At 37.5% G+C, this 20,556-nt stretch overlaps 1 protein-coding gene across 12 annotated transcripts in view; it reads right to left on the bottom strand.

Annotated features, from left to right (window-relative positions):
• The window catches only part of LOC104998788 (zinc finger BED domain-containing protein 6), a 44,603-nt gene that overhangs the window by 10,404 nt on the left and 13,643 nt on the right, over positions 1 to 20,556 (bottom strand). For 11 of the 12 annotated variants that reach the window (XM_010854138.1, XM_010854141.1, XM_010854140.1 and 8 more), the window contains 10 exons: positions 19,592 to 19,791; positions 18,366 to 18,485; positions 11,004 to 11,127; positions 9,703 to 9,906; positions 9,463 to 9,579; positions 9,108 to 9,188; positions 6,800 to 6,910; positions 5,933 to 5,995; positions 4,561 to 4,659; positions 2,975 to 3,043 (listed from right to left, as the gene is read on the bottom strand). In XM_010854138.1, coding sequence (XP_010852440.1) covers positions 2,975 to 3,043; positions 4,561 to 4,659; positions 5,933 to 5,995; positions 6,800 to 6,910; positions 9,108 to 9,188; positions 9,463 to 9,579; positions 9,703 to 9,906; positions 11,004 to 11,127; positions 18,366 to 18,485; positions 19,592 to 19,645 — 1,042 coding nt within the window. In that variant the 5' untranslated portion in view covers positions 19,646 to 19,791. Of the gene's footprint in view, positions 1 to 2,974; positions 3,044 to 4,560; positions 4,660 to 5,932; positions 5,996 to 6,799; positions 6,911 to 9,107; positions 9,189 to 9,462; positions 9,580 to 9,702; positions 9,907 to 11,003; positions 11,128 to 18,365; positions 18,486 to 19,591; positions 19,792 to 20,556 lie in introns of those variants that run through there. The other variant, XR_826505.1, reaches the window with a different exon arrangement.

Here is a 20,556-nt window from a genome sequence, read left to right as displayed (position 1 = left end):
TCCTATGGTCATGTATGGATGTGAGAGTTGGACTGTGAAGAAGGCTGAGCGCCAAAGAATTGATGCTTTTGAACTGTGGTGTTGGAGAAGACTCTTGAGAGTCCCGTGGACTGCAAGGAGATCCAACCAGTCCATTCTGAAGGAGATCAGCCCTGGGATTTCTTTGGAGGGAACGATGCTGAAGCTGAAACTCCAGTACTCTGGCCACCTCATGCGAAGAGCTGACTCATTGGAAAAGACTCTGATGCTGGGAGGGATTGGGGGCAAGAGGAGAAGGGGACGGCAGAGGATGAGATGGCTGGATGGTATCACTGACTCGATGGACGTGGGTCTGAGTGAACTCCGGGAGTTGGTGATGGACAGGGAGGCCTGGCGTGCTGCGATTCATGGGGTCGCAAAGAGTCAGACATGACTGAGCGACTGAACTGGACTGATGCACTATTACTTGTGTATGTAATCTAAAATATGACACAAATGAACTTACCCACAGAAGAGAAACAGACTCACAGACACAGAAAACAGACTTGTGGCTCTGCCTGGGAGGGGCTGGGAGGGTGCAGGCGTGGGTAGAAGAGGAATGGACAGGGACCTGGGATTAGGAGATGCAAACTATTACACACAGAATGGATAAATAACAAAGTGCTTCCTACCATGTAGCACAGGAAACTATATTCAATATGCTATGATAAACCACAATGGAAAGGATATGTATATATGTGTTACTAAATCACTTTACTGTATAGAAGAAATTAATGCAACACTGTAAATCGAGTATACTTCAACAAATTAAAAAAAAAAAACAAAAACAAACACCTCAGAACTGCGAGATATCAAGCTATGGAAAAGGACAAATCAGAGAACTAAGTAAGAAAAGTTCTTGAAAAATAAAAATCCAAGTGACAAAATAAATCTAACCAAAAACAAACAAACAAAAAAAACAAAACACTGCAAGGCCAGTAGAAAATCAGCCATCTAGAATAGGGTCAGCAAATAAACCTGGTCATGATCTATATTTCATAAATAAAGCTTTACTGGAACACAGCCATACTATTTATTTATATACTGCAAATGGCTGCTTTCACATCAGTGGAAGAGCAGTTGCAGCGAGAGGCTGTGGACCTCAAGCCTAAAATATTTACCATCGAATCCTTCACAGAAAAAGTACGTCAATTCTTAATCCAGAAAACAGCCAAGCAAAAATAACAGAATGTGAGGCAAAAAGCAAAGGAAGGGAAAGCATGAAGGCAAGGTTAAGACATGTGGAGTATACGTCCGAAAGTTCCCACATCTAGTAAGAATTTCATAAAGAGAAAACATAAAAGGGTGGAGAGGACATACTTACAAAAGTCAGAGGAATATTTTCTACAACTAATAAATTAAGTCCTTAAAGATTCAAAACTCCCACTGAACACTAAGCATAATGAACAAAAAGATCCATGTTTACATCTATCATACCAGAGTCCCAGCATAACAGGAAGAAACAGAAAACTCTTAAAGGAGAAAGAATCACAAGCTAGAATCAAGACTGCTGGGAGAAATATCAACAGCCTCAGACATGCAGATGATACCACTCCAACAGCAGACAATGACAAGGAACTAAAGATGACGGTGAAAGAGGAGAGTGAGAAAGTTGGCTTAAAACTCAACATTCAAAAAACTAAGGCCACGGCATCTGGTCCCATGACTTCATTGCAAATGTAAGAGGAAAAACTGGAATAGTGACAGATTTTATTTTCTTGGGCTCCAAAATCACTGTGGACGGTGACTGCAGCCATGAAATTAAAGAAGACGCTTGCTCATTGGAAGGAAACCTATTACAAACCTAGACAATGTATTAGAAATCAGAGACATCACCTGGCTGACAAAGATCCGTATAGTCCAAGCTATGGTTTTTCCAGTACTCATGTATGGGTGTGAGAAATGGACCATAGAGAAGGCTGAGAGCCAAGGGACTGGTGTTTCTGAACTGTGGTGCTGGAGAACACTCTTTTGACAGTCCCTTGGACTACAAGGAGATTAAATCAATTAAACCTCAAGGAAAGCAACTCTGAATATTCATTGGAAGGACTGATGCTGAAGCTGAAGCTCCAATACTTTGGCCAACTGATGCGAAGAGTCAACTCAATAGAAAAGATCCTGATGCTGGGAAAAACTGAAGGCAAAAGGAGACTGTGGCAGAGGTTGAGGCAGTTAGACAGCATCACTGACTCTATGGACAGGAATATGAGCAAACTCCAGGAGACAGTGAAGGACTGGGAATCCTGGTGTGCTGTAGTTTGTGGGATCACAAAGAGTTGGACATGACTTAGCAACCGAACAACAATAAAAATTAGAGCACAGGAGGAAAATTAATGAAGAAAATTAAAATTACTCAAATTAAAAATTAAAATTACTTTTAAGTAATTTTTTATCAACACCCAGATAAAAACCAATGTTAACACTTTGGTGTATTTTTCTTTCTAGGCATTTAGTTTTATTTTTATAAAACTGGAAATCATCTCATACATAAGGACATTTTCTGAGGAATATGTTTCTATAATAAGAAAATAAACTTTATTACCCACCTCTCACCAAAAAAGTTTATGTTGCTCTAAGTCAAAAGCACTATATGTTCCTTCATAACCTCTCTTCATTCAAAACAAGGGGGCTAAGTCTCCCATATCGTTATTGTTCAGAATATGACTTTTCATGACAGCAACTATTTTAACACATAACTATCTTAATTCCTTTTTGTTGAATAGATTGTTTCTAGTTTCCAGTTATTACTGCTATCATAAAAATAAAAATCATGTTGCTATCTTTAACCACAAAAAGAGAATTCATACCAGTGAGAAAAATATTACTTAAAAAACAAACAAACCCATACACATACAAAAAACCCCATAACCTTCAACCTAAGTCAAAAGGTAAACTGGAGAAAAAGATTCTTAAAGTAAGGAAAACTTACCAGGAGCTGGCATTAGGGTTTACCTACCTGCTGCTTCCTCACTGTTTGGACCAGTCGACATGCCTAATCGCTCCTTCAGAGACTTGGAAACTTGGACTGTTTAAAAAAGGAAAAAGATTTTAAAAAAAAGTTAGACTTCTTAGAGATCAAAAATCTTTTTCAAAGGTTACAAATCAGATTTATTATACTTGTTTTCTAAGGAAAATGCTTTTGAAAAATATCTTTAGGTCTTAAAAAACTTGTCTTCTTCACAGTACAGACAAGATTTATAGGAAATCACGGATTCTCTAGAGCACTTTGGAAAGCTCAAAAAAAAAAAAAGTCACCTCTTTACATTGAAAAGCAAATACTACTTAATTTCTGGGCGCAGTTTTGCTATTGTACAATATTCTGAAATCTTACTGGCATCAAAAAGTACCCTGCCTTTTGAAATACGCTCTTTAGCTATGAGTCTTCAATATAATTAATAGGCAACAGGAAAGGAAATTTGATTGCAAAGAAAAAAAGCAACTTCTGTTTACAGGTCTGAGAATGTAAGAAAGAATATAGACCAAACGAGATGGTCTATTTATCAAAGCCTCTTGTGCTAGGGAAGACGTGGAAAGAAATTTCTTAACTAAATATCTTGTATTTAGTTAAAACTAAATACAAGAAGGAAAAAACACCTTATTTATTTATTTAGTACTTAACACCACTGTTTCAACTGCATGTCATACAACAGGAAAAAATTAAAATCCAACCACTTACCTCTTTCCATATATAAAACTTCAACTATAAAATCATTCTAACTCCCAACTACCTCTAAATTAGTCCACGCTTCTTCATACCAACTTCTACAACACTAAATCTACGCCACTATCTCCTCTTGCCTGTATTACGTTGAAAGCCTGCTAACTCCTTCCTGGAGAACACTCTTTTTTTTTTTTTTCTGGAGAACACTCTTAACCCTCTTCTCCATATCTTAGACAGGGTGGTGGTTCCAAAATGCCAATCTGGGCACCCTGATCCTTGTTAATAACCTTCCCATTGTTTGCTACTATCTTCGGATAAGCCCAAACTCTCTAATATTTTAAGCCATATTAGGCTTAAAAGACTCTGTATGACCAGCAGTCCCTTCATCCTCTCCCATTGTCATGCTCTTCTTTCCAATTCTGATTCAGCCACAAGTGAGTCCCTTGAGCTCTGTGCCTTGCACGTGTTACACTCTCAGCCTCTAACCCTTCAACTTTACCTGGATAAACCATATTTCAGGTCTGAGTGTCAACATCACTTCCTCTGGGAACCTGACCCTGACAGATGGTGAGATCAGGTGCCCTTCCTATGTGCTCCCGTAACACTGTGCACTTCCTGTCACAGAATTTATCACAATATATGTAAGTATTCCTATCTACCATGAGACTACAAGCTCCTGAAGACTGTGAGGGTGTTTTTTACCCAATGGTGACCTAAGATCTAGCAGAGTAAACCTTCAAATGTTTGCTGAATGAAAAAACCAACATGAGAAGATAATAATCTAATCTACTTGAGCAAAAAGAACGACAAACCATACCTGTTAACATTACAAGAGACAAGCAGCAGGATTACACACACAAAGTGCATTAGAACACAGGTACCTTTCTTTGGTGTTTTGTCAGTGTTAGCCTCTGGAGCTTCAATTTTCTTCCCTAGCCTCTGTGCAAGGCTACGCTTTAATGGAGGATCACTGTCACCACCTACAAACAGAGGGAACTCAGCTTAACATTTCAAGTCAACTTTCAGCAAGGTCAAGAAATACAATACAGAATAATTTTGCAAGTTTTCTGCATGTATATGATGTAAGTATATGATGCATGTATATGATGTAAGTATATGATGCATGTGTATGATGTTCACCTTCTAGCTTCCTTATAACTCAATGTTAGAAAAGGAATAAAAATGTACCAGAAAAAAGAGAAGGAAGACAAAAAATTAGAAAGCACAAATTAACATTTACCAAATAATTAAAACTAAAAATGGAGGATTATAAACCCTGATTCAAGCTGAAATTCAAGATTTAGGGATATATGGAAAAAAAATCTTCATGCACAAAAAACTTTTTAACTGGCCAACTGCTGATATCTAGGTAGATTCTGTGATTAAATGCAACTGGGATGATTAAGAGTATAGCAAAAGAACCATAAAATTTAAAAATTTCCTGTGACAACAAGACTCCAAAGGCCAAAACCCCACTTTCTTCAATTTCAGATAAGAAAGCTAAGATTATGAAAGATGCTGTATCTTACCCCCAAGTTATCAGTCAGTCAGTGATAGAGCCAGGACCTAAACCAAGACTCCTAACTCCTGGTTTATTACATTACACTGGTCAATACAAGCTATTTAAATATCAGAAGTCTTAAAAAACTATTCTTTGGATAGTTAACTGAAGATAAACCTTAACTGAAGATAAACCTTAGCAGGGTTCTGTAAAAACTTTAAAGACCCTATACAGAGTATACTTTTCTGTCTCCTCTTATTTATACTTTAAATATACAACCAAAAAATCACAAAGTTAACACATATGCTGCTATTAAGAGATTATTTCCATAATTTTTTACCTAAAATTTCTCAGGCAGCAAGAATGGTATAAAACAAAACACAAAACAGGTAAGACCTCATAAGCATAAGCACATTTTAAACGAGTATGAAAGAAGCTCTGATGTCAGTTAAGATTTTCAAAATAACTCTCTTGAGACAGACACACTACAGTCACTGCACAATAACTGAGTTACCTGGTAAAATACTTCCCCTAAGTACACAACAGCACTAATAAATTTAACTGAATTTTAAATCTGTATGACTTTGCACATGTTAAAAACATAAAAAGATTTTATACATGCTTTCAGCCAGAAATACAAGGGAGTCAATATCAACAGTGATTGGGCATCCGTATAAAGAGAATTTTAGAGAAGATATCAAGTAATGCACAAGCAAGCAGAAAACAAAGAATACGCATAAAACTTATCTCACCTACTGAAAATTTTCGTTTCCCCAGTCTCTCGGTTAGACTCAATCTTACCAGAGGTTCATCCCCTAAAATGGCAAAAACAGAATTTCTCTATCATTATCCAATTTTTCCTGTATTCAGTAACTACTAATGGATACAAAGTATGCTCTGATATTAATAAAGTCTCTTGGAAATCAGATCTTCTTAGTCTTGAGAAATAAAGACTACTGACATTTAAAGAGGAAAAAAAAATCAACCTATTGAGTAATAATTCAAATAACCAAATGAACAGTCCAAAGGAAGCAGCAACACAGTCCTAATTATTAACAGTAACCAAGAACACAAAGACACGCTGTATCTAACCAATTGGTTACAAAACCCAAGCTATATTTTTGCTTGCGCACATCCATATGTTAAATAAAATCATACTTTACTTCACTGCTAACTCTCCTCTATAAACCTTCCTTGATCCAGCAAGAAGTGAGCTCTTTTTTTTGTTGTTGTCTGAATGACACAAACATTTAAATTTATCTGCATACTATAATTACTTCTGTCATATTCCTTATTAGACTTAAAAACTACTAGAGGAAAAGACTTTTACACTTCTCTCTAAATGAAAGGGTTTATTATAGTTCTTTATCTATAATGGACAGTCAATAAATTCATTGCATAAAATAAACAATGTAAAACTTAAATATATAAATATGAAAGCTGCATGGTAACAATTTCAACCTTTTAAACAGTAGAGTCAAATGCACTAATTTTCATCCTTCTATCCAATCAACATACTCAAAATCTCCCTGCAAATCCACCAATACACCAAACCCAAGGATTCTGCTCTCCCACTAAAAGTAGGAACTCACAGCTGCTCAGATCTACCTGTACCTCACCTTGCTTGCTGGAGAGAGTTACTGTCCTCACCACAGTCCGGACATTCTCTTTTTCAGGACCTGGCATGGGCTGTGACTGGAGTAAAAGACTGGAAGCTCCCGAAGAACCTTCTAAATAAAGAAAGTCAAAGAACAGTAAATAATCGATGAAAAATGAAGCTATCATAAATCAAGAAGTTTTGTTTTTTGAGACCAGGTAAGTCCAATACAGACCACTGGACTACAAGCCAAGCAATCTTTCTGTTCCTGTTTGCCTACAGTGAAATGGGAGTAGGGAAAGGGAGATAATCTCATCTCTTGTCTGCCTTTGGCACAATGTGAAAATAAAATATAAACTGTTCTGAGTTCCTCGGGCACTCAATCTACTTTTACTTACTTACGAGTGAGGCTAACGTTACACTAACCCTAACCTCAGAAGCACACCCCATCAGGTGTGTCAATCTAGTTCTTTCCATCCATACTCAATCGTCTGCAAAATGGAACTCCAAAGTCGCTGCAGAACAAGCTTCAACAAGGCGCTTAGAACCAATCCTCTGATTCTTTCTAAATACATTTCACACAATATCTATTAGGTTGGTACAAACGTAATTGCGGTTTCAGACCATGAATTTTAAATCAGTATAACTAGGCTCAAACACATCTTTACGAATCAAAATAGGAACCATTACAATTATTACATTTTTTGCCAATGAGAAATAAGTTTATTCCTGTAGTGTAAAAACCCATGCATTTGATGAACCCTTGAAAAGCATTTTCTGTATCCTGTTGGTTGTGAAACCATTTTCCCTGCAAAAAGTTGTCGAGGTGCTTAGAAGTGGTTATCAGTTGGCAAGAGGTCAAATGAGTATGGAAGATAAGGCAAAACTTCACAGCCCAATTTTGTTCAACTTTTGAAGCGTTGTTGTGGAGAAGAACTGGGCCCTTTCTGCTGACCAAAGTCAGCTGCAGGCATTGATTTGCTGAGCATACTTCTCAGATGTAATGGTTTCACTGGGATTCAGAAAGCTGGAGTGCATCAAACTGGCAACAGACCACAAAAGAGAGACCGTGACCATTTTTTGGTGCAAGTTTGGCTTTGGAAGTCCTTTGGAGCTTCTTAACAGTCTGACCGCTGAACTGGTTACAGCCTGTTGTCATGTACAATCCAATTTTTGTTACATGTGATCGAGGAATGTGTACATATGTGTTACATAAGATCAAGGAATGGTTCGTTGTCATTGTGTAGAATAAGAGGAGATCACACTTCAAAATGACGATTTTTTGGTTTTTGGTCAGCTCATAAGGTTACCACTTAGCAACTTTCTTCACCTTTCTAATTTGCTTCAAACACCGAATGACCACAGAATGATCAACACAGTTCTTTGGCAACTTCTCATGTAGCTGTAAGATCAGGTTCAATGACTGCTCTTAGTTGGTCACTGTCAACTTCTGATAGCTGTCCACTATGATCTTCATTTTCAAGTCTCCTTTGCAAAACTTCTTGAATGACCACTGCACTGTATGCTTGTTAGCAGTTCCAGAGCCAAATGTGTTGCTGATGTTGAGAGTTGACTCTGCTGCTTTATGACTCATTTTGAACTTGATTTAAGAAAATCACTTGAATGTGCTTTTTGTCTAAAACCATTTCCCTAGTCTAAAATAAATATAAAATACATAGCAAGTAATAAGTCACTAGCAAAAAACAAACTGAGAAATGAACATTAAAATGATGTATAACACACATTATTTAGCAATGTATCCCAGTATCAAACAGCAAAGTTCAACAATGTAAAATCGCAATTACTTTTGCACTAACCTAATATTTTTATGGTTGGAAATACAGATCAACCAGACTAAGGCAAGCGCTAGAAGAAAATTCTAGCAGTTCCTGAGGAAGAATTAACCTACTACAAAATAAAGTCTTTCCTCTTTTAATAATAGTTTAGGGAATTTCCTGGAGGTTCAGTGGTTAGGACTCTGAGCTATCACTGCAAGGTGCATGGGTTCAATCCCTGGTCAGGGAACCAAGATCCTGCAAGCCATGCAATGTGGCCAAAAAAAGTTTATATGCTATTCTTTAGAGTTATATTTCTCAAAATAAACAAGTTCTTTCAGGTTTTTATTGTACGTGCCTATCTCTGAAGAGTTAGGGACAGAAACACAGCTGCAACGGTTTAAGAAAGCAACCATGTTTTAAATAAGACTATGTTTTACTTTAAACAAGCCACAAAAATCAAAATCTATTTGCTCATTTTAGTTGGTGCCAAGTGTCTTTTTAGTCTTCTCTAGAAACATTCAATTCTCCATGTTAAAACTCCTGAAAACTTACCACCTTGCTTCTTTGATTTTTCCTTCATTTTCTTTGATTTAATTTCTTCAAGGGTTTTTATTCCAAAATTCAAACTTTCACCTAGGAACACAAATAGCAACCACGTGAGGAACTAGCACCATTTTACCCTTGCATTTTATTTGTACATACACAGCTGGCATTCAAATGTCTTTTCAATGAATACGAGAAAGTATATGTAAGTGTGTGTGTGTGAGTAAGTGTAATGGCCACAAGGAAGAGGGAGGTGCTGGTAATTAGGAATTAAATTTCAAAGGTATTTAAGATAGTCTGGACATATTCAATAGTGCTGTAAGATTTATGAGCAGAAACTAGCCTCAAAATAGCCCCTTCTTACCTTGTTTTAAATTGACCCCAGGTTTCCGAGCAGAAGTCATTCGTAATCCATTATGAACTTCGAGAGTTGGTTGCAGGGTAGGTGTTTTGGTTTCATCACCTTCCTCAGAAAACTGATCTATATTGTCAACATTTAAGGCAAATTTCCAATTAAAAAACAGATGTAGAGCTTCAAGTCTGATGCTAACTCACTAAGTTACCCTGATCTTTTACTTGTCCTAACGAAAGAGCTAAAGCTTACCATCATCATCTTCATCATCGTCTGCAGCATTGATCACCACAGGTGGGTGTGTAGGGCTGGGAACGTTTTCTGAACTTTCTACTTTCATAACACTTCGCAGCTGAGGAGAGGGATTAGACTGGACAGATAATTTGCTCTGCTGAACTGTGAGCTGGCTAGCTTTCACGTCCTCTTCTGGCGACTCAGGCACAGTGGGCAACACAGCTAGACATAAAAAATTAGTTATAAATTAAAAGAAAAAAGTTCCAATTCATCAAAAAACTCCAATTATCTATAATAAGCTTGGTGATTTGAGCATTGTCTTTTTTAATTTATCTCTTTTAATTAAAAATTTAATTTAATTTTTAATTTCCCCATTTTCCCAATTAGGTTCTAAACTTCCAGGAGGGAAAATGTGGCTTCTAGCTAAAAACTATTCACTCCATGTAAACACAAAGTAGGCACTCAGAGAATAAAAGCTAGATGCATAGTAATTATTTACACATTCTAGACATTAAATTTTAATACTGAAATTCTAGACTGTAGGATCAAGAAACAGCTTTTTAAAGAGACAGTGGGTAATACTTTTGAATCAAATCAGAAAGGAGTGAGCCTTTTTTCCCCTTAAAGAAGATAAAAATATACAGCCATCAGATTTTAATCACACAGCAGATGTGGCTTTTAAATGGCTGATCACTCCATTAGGAAATTATTTTAAAAGGAAATAAATACTAGCTTTTGACAGAGTGTGAGTTTTATTTTAGATTATACCCTAGAGCAGGATAAGCAAGTTTTTTAATATATAGAAGTATACAGTAAATATTTTAGCCTTGTAGATCTGTGTTTCAACTACTCAACTCTGCAGCAGTAGCACAAAATTTGGCCATAGAAAATATGTAAACAAACGGGCAGGGCTTCATTTCAATAAAATTTTACTTTGCAATACAGGTCAAAGACCAGGATTGCCAATCCCTGGCCTGGACAATCAAGTTTCTTTTGAAAAATCTCTGTAAGCATGGTAAGAAAATGGGAAATGACGTAAGCTAAATAACCTAAACTGTCATGCCAAGAAACATTTGTGAAGCAGCACAGCTTTGTCAACAAAGTTTTAATCATGACCGCTACTTTATTGGCTTATGACTGTGCACAAGTCATTTAACCGTAATAAAGTTCAGTTTCCTCATCTGAAGTGAAAATAAAACTGCTTTCTCACAAGACTACAGAGACGGCAATGTACTCTATAAGTGTGTACTCTATAAAGTATGCATGTAGGTGTTCATTATACAGCAACTAGCCTTTTAAAATTAAAAAACGAAACTCACTTTTGCTTGGAGGTAGGAAAAGGCCATCAACATAACGTCCTCTGTTGTGATGGAAAGCACAGTTTAGTTTCTGACATCCCATTGGCTGATTTTCCCAATAACAAGGAATCTCACTGCGTTTTTTCTGTAAGAGGAAAAAGACATCAGTATGACCTGTATTCACTTGGTCGTGTTTTCTGGACAAAGTTCACACAAGGTTAAAAAATCTGAGGCATGTGAAATGATTTTGAGTGTGAGGAAAAGGGGTTGCTGAAAGTGACATATCCTAGCATGATGGAGAAATCAAAGAGCAGGAAGAACTTTGCTGTTCTTTCTCCTTGCCCTCTTCTTAAATGTCCATAATTTAGAAAAGGGGAGTAATATAGTAGGTAAGATTATGGAGTCCAAGATAATAGTGTTTGATTCTCTATCACATTACTTACTGACCATGTAACGTCAGACAAATAATACCTCTTAGTCTCACTTTCCTCAGCTATAAAATGGGAGTACAGTAGCTATCTAATCAGGTTCTTATGAGAAATAAATGAAATAATGTACAAGAAGCACTTAGCGATAGAAGAGTCAATAAACTGCAGTTGTTATCTGAAGCTGAGAGTTCAAGATTTGGATAAAAAAATTCTTCCCATTCGTGACTTCTCAAAGGCTCATGTAACACACTAAAAAGGTCTCCTTCCCAAGCTACCTTGCTTTTATAAAAGGGAACAAGGAAAACAAGAATAGAATGATTTGCTGGATCACAGGATATATGTCCAAGAGAAATACATATTAGTTCTAACACAGACATTATATTAGATGTATATAAAGAATTTCAAAGCAACACTATTAAAAAGAGCTCCAAAATGGAAACAAACCAAATGTACAGCGACACTAGAATGGATACATTCCAGTATATACATTCTGGAATACTTTGCAGTATATTCATAAAATACAATGCTATCCAGTAATGAGTGGGAATAAACAATACTATGGGAGCAAAATGAAAGAAGCCAGACAAAAGAGCACACACTGTATAATTCTATTTACAGAAAAACCAAACAGTCAAAACTTTACTATGGCAGAATGGTCAAGATGGTGACTAGTTTTGGGACTGTGGTGAATGACAATGAGGAAGGAGATAAAGGGGGAAGACAGGGTTGGAAATGTTCTATTTCATGATCTGGGTGCTGGTCTATTAGGTACACTCGCTCAATGAAAACTCAACATGTAAGATAATGATTTGTGCACATTTCTATATAACTCAAAAAAAAAAAGTCCCGATAAGGACTTCTGAAAAGTAATTAATGTCTGATTAATAACCTGCATTATGTTAGATCTCTCATAATTAAGCAGCGTAAGCTTTAAATTTCAAGGCGAACAACAGTACTATTCAAAAACTTCCATTTTTCAATATGGAAGAAATAAATAAAGAAACAATGCCTGAAACGAAAAGAACCTTAAAGGTATCAAGAAGGGCAATGATTCCAATATCTGCTGTAACTGGGAGATTGATAATACACTGTGTTGGTAGGAATGTGGAAGAATCATGAGTCCCACACACTGGTAACAGAAATGTAAACTAGTTCAACATCTCTCAAAGGTAATTTGGTAAAAATTACGTCACCCTGCTTATTTAACTTATATGCAGAGTACATCATGCGAAATGCCAGGTTAGATGAAGCACAAGCTGGAATCAAGACTGCCGGGAGAAAAATCATGCAGATGATACCACTCTAATCAGAAAGTGAACAGGAAGTAAAGAGTCTCTTGATCAAAGTGAAAGAGGAGAGTGAAAAAGCTGGCTTAAAATTCAACATTCAAAAAAACTAACAGGATTATGACATCCAGTCCCATCACTTCATGGGAAATAGATGGGAAACAATGGAAACAGTGACAGACTTTACTTTCTTGAGCTCCAAAATCACTGCAGATGGTGAGTGCAGCCATGAAATTAAAAGATGTTTGCTCCTTGGAAGAAAAGCTATGGCAAACCTAGACAGTGTATTAACAAGCAGAGACATCACTTTACCAACAAAGGTTCGTATAGTCAAAGCTATTGTTTTTTCAGTTGTCACGTATGGATATGAGAGTTGGACCATAAAGAAGGCTGAACATTGAAGAATGGATTCTTTAGAACTGTGGTGCTGGAGAAGACTCTTTAGAGTCCCTTGGACAGCAAAGAGGTCAGCCAGTCAAATCCTAAAGGAAATCAACTGTGAATATTCACTGGAGGGACTGATGCTGAAGCTCCAATACTTTGGTCACCTGATGCAAAGAGCCAACTCACTGGAAAAGATCCTGATGCTGGGAAAGATTGAGGGCAGGAAGAGAAGGGGATGACAGAGGATGAGATGGTTGGGTGACATCAATGACTCAATGAACATGAGTTTGAGCAAACTCTGGGAGACAGTGAAGAACAGAGAAGCCAGACATGCTGCAGTCCACGGGGTTGCAGAGTCACACACGATGGAGAGACTGAGCAACAACAATGTAAAAGAATTATGCCCTGCACTTACTGCCACATGTTTTAAAAAAGTATGGCAAATAACTCAGTCTTTGAAAGAACTTTATAGTATTTATTAGTATCCCGTTACCCTTAAAAGTTAGGTATAATAGCTACAACTGCACTTCCCTGGTGGTACAGTGGGTAAGAATCCACCTAATTCGGGGAACATGAGTCTGATCCCTAGTCTGGGAAGATTCCACGTGCTGTGGAGCAAACTAAGCCCATGTGCCATGACTACTGAGTCCATGTGCTGCAAGTACTAAAGCCTGTGCTCTGCAACGAGAAGCTACCGCACGAGAGGCCCGTGTACTGTGATGAAGAGTAGCCCCGCTGACTGCAGTTAGAGAAAGCCCACGAGGAGCAACAAAGACCCCAAGCAACCAAATGAAGTCGCTCAGTCCTGTCCAACTCTTTGGGACCCCACGGACTATACACAGTCCATGGAATTCTCCAGGCCACAATACTGGTGTGATTAGCCATTCCCTTCTCCAGGGGAATCTTCCCAACCCAGGGATCGAACCCAGGTCTCCCGCATTGCAGGCAGATTCAAGACTGAATCTGTAACCAGCTGAGTTACCAGGGAAACCCATGAAGCTACCAGGTGCTACCACTGTTATCACCAGGGAAATGCAACCAAATAAATAAATACATAAATGCATAAATAAATGTTAAAAAAAAAAAAGCTACCATTGCTCTTTAAAATAACAACTATCTAATTATTTCTTGAGGTAGCACCTGATGCCAATCTTCCCTGCTCCTGGATCTGTCTTTGCTTCTTTCCTAAAAGCAACCTTCAAATTACTGGATATGATAGCATTATCTTTAAACTGAAGTCATAGGACATTTATTTAACATGTTTAATACCATTACTGAATTTTATTTCAAAATAAAAAGTAATACACAAACAATAAAGATGACTTGGAAAATAAAATTAATACCTATTATGCCATTACACAGTGAGTCACTTATTTTGATATAGAATTCTTAAAAAAAAACAAAACAGTAAAATGTATTGATTCACATTTAAAAGAAAGGTTTTCCATGTAATTCTGTACATTTTTACTTAGCAACACACCCTCATAGTAACATTCTCCTACATGATTATTTCTTTAGCTTTTAAAAAAGCCATATATATAACACATGGTTCAAAGATATACAGCTGGTCCAAAGATACACAGTGAATGCTCATCATCTGCCATAGTTTATGCACTATAAAACTACCCTAAGTATTTAACTAACAAATACGGAACCATTCTGTCCCTTAAGGACCCAGGGACTGAACCTAAGTCTCCTGCATTGCAGGCAGATTCTTTATCCACTAAGCCCCTGGGGAAGCCCCATATAATGGGCTTCCCAGAGCAAAACATGCACATGTATTGCTGCGTTTTCACCTTTGGGAGAAGTGTGTGTTCTTTGTGAACCCTCATGCAGAGACCATAACAGAAACACACATATGAATAACTCCAGACTACGGCTGTCTTCTATAATCAGTGTATCCTTACTCTATCCTGTAATAAATCAGAATTCACATAAAATGCAGGAAACGTGGGAGATAGATATTCAATCGCTGGGTCGGGAAGATCCACTGGAGGAGGAAATGGCAACCCACTCCAGTATTCTTTCTTGGAAAATCCCACGGACAGAGGACCCTGGCAGACTACAGTTCATGGGGTCACAAGAGGTCAGACACGACTGAGCACACACACATGCATGCATGAATGCATGCATCAACCATATGCTAAGTCCCTTGAGTTTTCTAGAGAATTCCAAATGTATTAGGTTGATGCAAAATTGCGGTTTTTCCATTGTTGAAAGTTGCTGTTTCATACTGGAATATATTCTTAAATAAATGTGATTATGTTACACATAATTTTAATGTGCATTTCTCACTTTATGTCTTTCTGCTAATGACTTATTACATGCTGTTTATTTTATATTTATTTTAGACTAGAGAAACGATGTTAGACAAAAAGAAAATTCAAGGGATTTTCTTATTCAAGTTCAAAATGGGTCATAAAGCAGTGGAGACAACTCCCATCAACAATGCATTTGGCCCAGGAACTGCCAACAAACATACAGTGCAGTGTAGTCCAAGAAATTTTGCAAAGGAGACAAAAGCCTTGAAGATGAGGATCAGAGTGGCTGGTCAGAAGTTGACAATGACCAACTGAGAGTAATCATTCAAGTCGATCCTCCAAAGAACTCAAAGGTGATCATTCTGTGGTTGTTCGGCATTTGAAGCAAATTGGAAAGGTGAAAAAGCTTGAAGAGTGGAAGCCTCGTGATCTGACCAAAAATCAAAAATATCACTGTTCTGAAGTGTTGTTTTCTTTCATACTATGCAACAATGAACCATTTCTCGATCATATTGGGATGAGCAACAAAAGGTGGATTTTATACAACTGACAATGACCAGCTCAGTGGCTGGATGGAGAAGCTCCAAAGCACTTCCCAGAGCCAAACTCGCACCAAAAAAAGGTCATGGACACTGGTGGTCTGCTGCCAGTCTGACCCACCACAGCTTTCTGAATCCCGGTAAGACCATTATATCTGAGAAGTATACTCAGCAAATCAACATGATGCACAAAAAACTCCAACATCTGCAGCCAGCACCAATCAACAGAAAGGGCTCAATGCTTCTCCACAACAACGCCCAACCATTGCACAAGCAACACTTCAAAAAATTGAACAAATTGGGCTATGAAGTTTTGCCTCATTCACCATATTCACCTGACCTCTCACCAACCGTCACTTCTTCAAGCATCTGGACAACTTTTTGCATGGTGAAGGCTTCCACAACCAGCAGGATGCAGAAAATGTTTTCCAAGAATTCATCAAATCCCGAAGCAATTTATTTCTCATTGGCAAAATGTGTTGATTGTAATTAATTGTAATTGATTAATAAAGGTGTGTTTCGAGCTAGTTATAATGATTTAAAATTTGCAGTCTGAAACAGCTATTACATCTGCAGCAATCTAATATATGTTCTTAGAGACTGGCACAGCGTTCCTAAGAGTTGTGCCAGTTTACTCTGCTTGCAATGTTACAGCATGATTTTTTAAAAGTTGCAAGAGCATTTCTTTTTCTGAACGTACTTAGTGAATCTATGTGGAAGACAGAATAGAATGTTATTTATTTGCTAAGTCATGACCAACTCTTTGCAACCCTACGGACTGCAGTCCACCAGACTCCTTTGTCCATGGGATTTCCCGGGCAAGAATACCGGAGTGGGTTGCCATTTCCTTCTCCAGGGGATCTTCCTGACCAAGGGATCGAACCCACGTCTTTTGCACAGACAGGTGGATTCTTTAGCACTGAGCCACCAGGTACTCAGCTGAAACCAGAATGGAGTGGCTACGTAACCCCAGACCTACAAACTGCGTATTTAGGCTCTTTCTTCTTTCCCCACCCCTTCTCAAACAATTCAAAAGTCATTATGTGAGGCTGAGAGAGGTAGGCACAGATGCTGGGAGAGGAAGGGCAAGTGGCCCAGAGCACAGTGGTAGAGGCTGACTGAGATGAGGAAGGCATCCACGGGATGAAGTAGAATTGGCCCAAGTTGTCAGGGTTAGCAAAGCATTTGTGTAGGAGGATAGCCAGCACAGTGCTGGAGCCTGAGAAGGGTAGGAAGGCTTCTGTGCAGAAGCAATCTCATGATAGGCTGAGGACGGTGTACTCATGGAGGTCAGCCTAGAAGGGGCATCAGAGACTAAGCAGGGTGAGGAAGGCAGGGTCTTCCGGATTGGGGGTCTAGTGTTGTCAGAGGATGAGCCGAAGGGGGGCGGGGGCGGGGGGCAAACGAGTACAGCATGTGGACCTGGACAACCTTGTTAGGCCAGAAAGTGAAGACGTGTTCAAAGAAGGACGGAAACATCACAAAGATACAAAAATCAGCTTTAAGGGCTCTTATTGGCCAAACATCAATCTGAGGAGGAAAAAATGATAGTAATGGCATATAACACACTGAATAAAACAGGAAATCATTGAGACCACACATAAAAACTTGGAAAAAAAAATTTCATTCAAAATTTGATATGAAATGGGATAATTACAAGGTCTCAAAGTACCTTTCCAAAACATAATTACAAAAAAAAAAAAAAAAATGTACAGTGAAGCAATCTGGTGGCTACCACCTTAATGAAGTGATGCAAGTTAACATCAGTAATGGGATAATTAAAATTGTACACCACTCAATGGTAAGCAGTGAGAAGAATATCACCTCTGTGATATTCCTGCCAAAAATATAAGATCTGAATTTAGCAATGAGGAAGTATTAGATAAACCCAAAGGGAGGAACATTACACAAAATAACTGTCCTATAGCGACCAAGAATGTCAAGGTCAATGAAAGGCAAGAAAAGACTGATCAACTGTTCTAGACAGAAGGCCAAATCACTATGAAACTCAATACAGCACATGATTCTGGACTCACTCCTATTGCAATAAAGAACATTACCAATTCAAGGGCAAAACCTGAATGGGATCTGAGGATTCAATGAGAGTAATATATAAATGTTAATATTCTAATTTTGATGGTTTATCACAGTTATGGTTTAGTGGAAAGTTTCATACTATATTTGCAACTTTTCTCTAAGTTCAGACTGTTTTAAAATAAACACAGAAATATAAACACTCCCTAAATATACATATATGATTTTCACTTTAGACAAAATTACCAAATGGCCTTTATGAAATATGATACTAATTCATACCATAAAGCATCTCGATATTAAGTGAACATTTCACTAATGACAGAAATTTCACTAGGTCATTAAAAAAGAATTTAACCCACATGTTACATAAGATGATTTTTACTGCCACATTTTTTATTGTCCCATCAGGACACAAGACTACTTACTAAAACACAAACTGAAGACTTACATCAATCTCCATGTGCCGAAACCTGCACACCTGTCGAAAACAGCGCCCTTCTTGCCATAATGTGCAAACAGTTTCATTTCCCAGTGCAGCTTCACAGTGACGGAATGGACAGCTGTCACCCTGCGAACAGAAGGAATAATACAGAAAAGAACTGTGGGATCAAACCAGCCCCCAGGCAAAACGCTCACTGTAAAGTTCTCGGTACCTAGACAAACACAGAGAGACAGGGAGAAAACAACTGAAGTGGGATGGTAAGAACAATCAGAGGTCAAGAAATGTTTAATTTCCTAAAACCTATCCTTTATCTGATCTGACAACATGAATGACACAAGCTGAGAGACGGGGTTCAAAAATACAAGTGGGAATATTAGGTATCCTTAAAAAATATGTTTTACAGTTCATCTTCAAAACTATTTCATATATCCTGACTTGTATAACTAGCTTTAAATGGAAAATTAGAAATTTTTAGAAATTTTTAAATTAGAATTTAAGTATAATTCCATGTTTCACCATAAATTTCATACAATGCTACTATTTGAAACAAAATGCTACTGTTGTGCAACTTGTTACTTAAAGCTTTGCTCAAAACTAACAATTTAAAATATAGTACCAAAATGATTTAAGAAAAATACTTGGGGGGAAAAAAAAACACATGTATAGAATTAGTCACAAAGGAATAACAGAAAATAATAGATAAATCTAAATGGAGCTGCAGAAGAAACAAGCTGAAAAGCAGGAAGCTCCAACAAAGAAAAAAGCTCTAATAAACCTGCAAAAGCATATTTAGAAAAGTGGCTTTAGGATTCAGCAGGAAATCTGAAGGGAGAAGTCAAATTCAGTCCACGACAATTCTATAAATACAATACAATCCACCCATTCATTTACTACAAAGTAAATTTACTAGATAAAGATCAAAGTTAGTAAGCCACAGTCAAGTGTTCCTAATTCCTTAAAAGCACCCTGAACAGACTGATTATAGCTATAAGAACACCGAATGATGACTAAATGCTATCTTTTTACTTCTGGAGTATGGAGAACATAAAATGAACAGGAAAAAAAACGATGAGCAATAAATTCCCTTAGGAATGCTATCCTTTACGAAAAATTGACAGCAGATAATAAACATTGAGCAAAACACAAAAGACACCTTGGTATGCTGGGAAAATTTTATTCAATTTTATTAGGGAAATCATAGAAAGAACTGATTTAGAGATGCTAATTCTTACTTTAGTACAAGTAGAATAGAAAAAAAAATAGCAGTCTTCTCCTTGATTAGGCATGCTGAGTAGATCCTTAGATGAGAAGTGGCTTTTTGAAAACAAGCCACTGCTTCCTCTAGGCGAGGACCAGCTCCAAGTCCTCTTGATACGGGTTTAATCTTCCAAAAGACAAGTCAATCACAGAAATCGTCTTTTAAATGTTAATCCTAAAGACAATGAATGAAAATATTTCAGGTAAATTCTTTCAACAATCTTCTCCAAATCACCCTGACCAATGAACAGAGCCTTATGAAAATTCTGATTCATATTTTAATCTGTGAATGTTGTATATTCTCATCTACAATGCAAAATTTTTGTTAAACAGCCATGCTTCTTTCTTTGCATTCTCTATGGTGCTTCACCATAAATTATGTAAGCATTATATACTCAACAAATGATCTGCAGTTTAGATTATTAACTTGGACTATTTTACACAAGATAATTTGCTAAATCTGTATTTCTGACAAACTAGACTTTTTTCATCTAATTATTCACAAGCATTTTTGTTATTTCCAAAGTATATAATTCTAAGTATGTGGAAAAAACTATCTCACTGGAATAGCTGGTGAACCACTACCCCTGAAAAATCTGTAGAGCGAGCTAATACAATGAAGATGACCGAAGAGCTGCACACCAATTACACAAAAGGAGCAAAAGAAGTTCTCAGGGCTTATCCCTAAAATAGTGCTTATGCAGAATGACCAGCATTCCCTCTCCCCTTAGTTCTTGCCATACCATAGTTCTCACACTAAAGGGTTCAAGAAAGCAAGCTTCTACAGAAGTAAAAATACATGACAAGAGCACATGTCAGAATCTGGAAGGGGTTTCTACAAACCCCTACATCAGAGGATAAAGTTTCAGAAACATGGATCTAGGGACTTCCCTTGTGGTCCAGTGGTTAAGACTCGCAATTCCACCACCCAGAGTGTGGA

Source organism: Bison bison, unplaced genomic scaffold (genome assembly GCF_000754665.1).
Source record: "Bison bison bison isolate TAMUID 2011002044 unplaced genomic scaffold, Bison_UMD1.0 scf7180017864338, whole genome shotgun sequence".
NCBI classification, from domain to species: domain Eukaryota; kingdom Metazoa; phylum Chordata; class Mammalia; order Artiodactyla; family Bovidae; genus Bison; species Bison bison.
The sequence above is the reverse complement of the archived record's forward strand: the minus strand, read 5'-3'. Positions and strand labels throughout refer to the sequence as shown.